This window comes from Lytechinus variegatus, chromosome 6, assembly GCF_018143015.1.
Source record: "Lytechinus variegatus isolate NC3 chromosome 6, Lvar_3.0, whole genome shotgun sequence".
Taxonomy (NCBI): domain Eukaryota; kingdom Metazoa; phylum Echinodermata; class Echinoidea; order Temnopleuroida; family Toxopneustidae; genus Lytechinus; species Lytechinus variegatus.
Window position 1 is genome coordinate 20,853,876 of NC_054745.1, and position 3,133 is coordinate 20,857,008.

Sequence of the window (3,133 nt, forward strand, 5' to 3'; positions counted from 1 at the left end):
TGTGTATGGCTGAGGCAAATTTCTCATAAAATTCATAACATGCATCATGCATTCAGTTCAGTGACTAAAGCAGTGAGATATGGGGAGATATTTTTTACAGGACTAAACACTACAATAAAAAAGAGGAATCACTTCAAATGAATTTAAACCACATGATTGTAAGTGTACATGAAATTGCCTAATACATTGGTCAAAACACACATCGAGCTATATTACAATTATTATTGCATAAAGGTGTATAATGTACTCAGTTGTAATCGATTGCAAGAAAATGCCCTTAGTAATTACTAGAGAGTGCAGGGCCCTGTCTTACAAAGAGTTGCGATTGATCCGATCAATCACAAGTATGGAAAGCCAGGAACGTCAACATCTAGAATGCATGTTTGTTCAAAATATTTTCTGGATGTGATGTATATTCATGGCTACAATGTTTTCTTGTTTTCTTGATAATTCAGTGTGCTTCTCTTTGTTTACAAAGGACATCATGCAAATGTCCTGTTGAAAATGTTGGATTTCCATATAATTCAAGATGATCATGGGCCCGTTGCAGAAAGAGTTGCAATCGATCGCAACTCTAAAAATCATGCGCAACTTGATTTTCAACCAATCAACAGCGCGCATCTGGGACCTGCATTTGATTTTTCGACTTGCGTTTAAACGCAACTCTTTCTGCAACAGGCCCCATATCAATCATAACTCTTTGTAAGACTGGGCGCTGATATGAATAGCAACTTTGGTGAATTGTAAACGGATAGTGAAATAAAAAAAAATCAGATATAGAATGAATACAAGGCATGAAAAATATGATTACATGCAGGATTTCATTTCGCAAACATTTATCAGTCTTACACGAAGGTGTATATTGTGTAAAATTTCACCCAAAAAATGCACCAAAGAAAACTTGATAACAAAATGTGAAAGCTTCACAAATATAGCAGATCCAGCCAAAAGTTTGGGAAAAGTGGCCCTTGACAATTATCAAAATAAAATAAAAATTTGCCTGCCAGTCATGAGTGTGAAGTCATTATTAACAGGGAATAGCTTTGCTTTACAAATTTGAATAGTATTTTTGGTCATAAGAGAGAAGCTCTCAAGGAAAAAAATATTCCCTGCTTAACTTACAAACAGCTTTATGCAACATCCACCAGTAAATGAATACTTTGTAGGAATATGCATCCACTGAAATGTTTGTGTGCCAGGATTGTGGCCAGTTATACCCACAGAGTTGCCAACCCTTACAGAATATCAATGAGATGTGTTCTACTGTAAATTCGGTGTTGACTTCTCGATTGAAAGATTAGAGAAAAACTTTTGTTCACATGTTTTGAGTTGTTTCAAAACATTTGGTTCAGCCATTTGCTTATTCACATTGTAATTTCCTATCTGATAAACATTCCCTAATGGTTGGCATCACTGCAGCCAAGGTAACACAAGAGAATTAGCACATTGGGCCCTCTGTCGAGTGGATACAAGTGCTTCATAACTTGCATTATTATCATCAATGTTAATTATTATTAGAACATTGTATATTTTCCTATAAAGTTCAAACAGCGGAAACAGGGACAAAGCTTGGTTTCAAGTACTTAATGGTGTGGTCTGTACGTTGGTGTTGATTTGAAAGCAAAAACAAGCCGTGGCATAAATGATGGCTACAACGACGAGCAGATTTTTTTATAGAGACATTTATCTGGAAAACAAAAATTCATTCATCGCTTTAAGAATCATTCTGAAGCCATTAGAACCTTGAGGTATTGACGCTTTGGGCATTTTCAAACAAGTAGCAGCATCAAATTTCATGTAGAGTAGATCTTGTATGCATTCCTAGATACAGCATGAGTGGAGGAGCTGAAGACTTGTGTTTTGCATTGCTACAACCAGTTCTTGAGTTACAATATGAGACATCCTTCTAAAGCGATCATAACCCACAACTTTTGAACCTTCCGCACGGGACCTCCGCCTTCCGTGTAAGTTGCATTTAAATACTGGATTAAGATACGGACGAAGGACATATCTTTGAATTTCTATAATCAACTCTTAAGTTGTTTGGAAATGAATCCTTAAGCTTTCAGCTATTGGAGCCTCTGTACATGATTGAGTCTGTCATTATCGGATACTTTCCATGTAAAGACTTATCTAAATCCTCGATTAAAATACGAACAAAGGACATTTTTTTGTATTCTATAAACACTTCTTAAGTTGGCTCTACACACCCTTCTAGAGGCAGCCATACTCTTAGCTACTGGAGCCTTCTGAGCATGATCTCCGCTGTCATTACCTGATGCCTTCCTTGTAAGAAGTACTTAAATACTGGATTAAAATATGATAAAAGGACATTTTTTTGTGTTTTATAACCGCTTAAGTAGCCTCCGGAACCTTTTAAAGGAAGCAGGACCCTAGGCAATTTGATCCTCTGATCAAAATGTTTGCTCTCATTACCGGATGCCCTCCATGTAAGATATATTGAAATACTGGATTAAGATACGAACAAAGGACATTATTTCATTGTGTTTTATATTATAACCACTGAAGTGGCCTCCGGACACCCTTCTAAATCAAGCAGAACCCTAAGCTATTTGACCATCTGATCAAGATCTCCTCTGCCATTACCGGATGCCCTCCATGTATGACGTATCTAAATACTGGATCAGGAGGCGAACGAAGGACATTTCTTTGCGAGTGTTCTCAAAGATGATTTCCGGTTGGTCCGAGATACATCGGAGGCAGTTTGGCGCCATCACCATTGCGAGGTTGTTGACATCCATCTTGGTCATGGCTACATGATCGTCAAGTGCGAAGATCTGACACAGAAAAAATAAGGAGTATCGATGATTAACTTCTGTTCTGTTCTATGTAAGACAAAGATTTGAAATCAACCATAAAGATTTACAATCAATTACAAAGGTTTGCAATCGAAAGAAAAAGGGGCAAACAATATCGAAGAATTTGGGCAAATTGTACCGTAAGACATCACTGTGTACAGCCCCAGACCCCACTACTTACAGTCAAGTCAAGTCTCATATATTAGGCATGAGACTCCCCACTAGGGGTTCTTGCTCAACCATCCCCCCCCACATATATTTCTCATGCCTGTATCACAGGCTTTGCTATACATCATACGCAATGCCTGGTTATC

General features: G+C 37.7%; 1 protein-coding gene across 5 annotated transcripts in view; it reads right to left on the reverse strand.

Annotated features, from left to right (window-relative positions):
* Positions 1 to 442: 442 nt before the first annotated feature.
* LOC121417171 overlaps positions 443 to 3,133 on the reverse strand; it is an 85,973-nt gene continuing 83,282 nt past the window's right edge. For all 5 annotated transcript variants that reach the window (XM_041610763.1, XM_041610764.1, XM_041610762.1 and 2 more), the window contains one exon: positions 443 to 2,798. In XM_041610763.1, the coding sequence (XP_041466697.1) occupies positions 2,604 to 2,798 (195 nt within the window). In that variant the 3' untranslated portion in view covers positions 443 to 2,603. The remainder of the gene's footprint in view (positions 2,799 to 3,133) is intronic.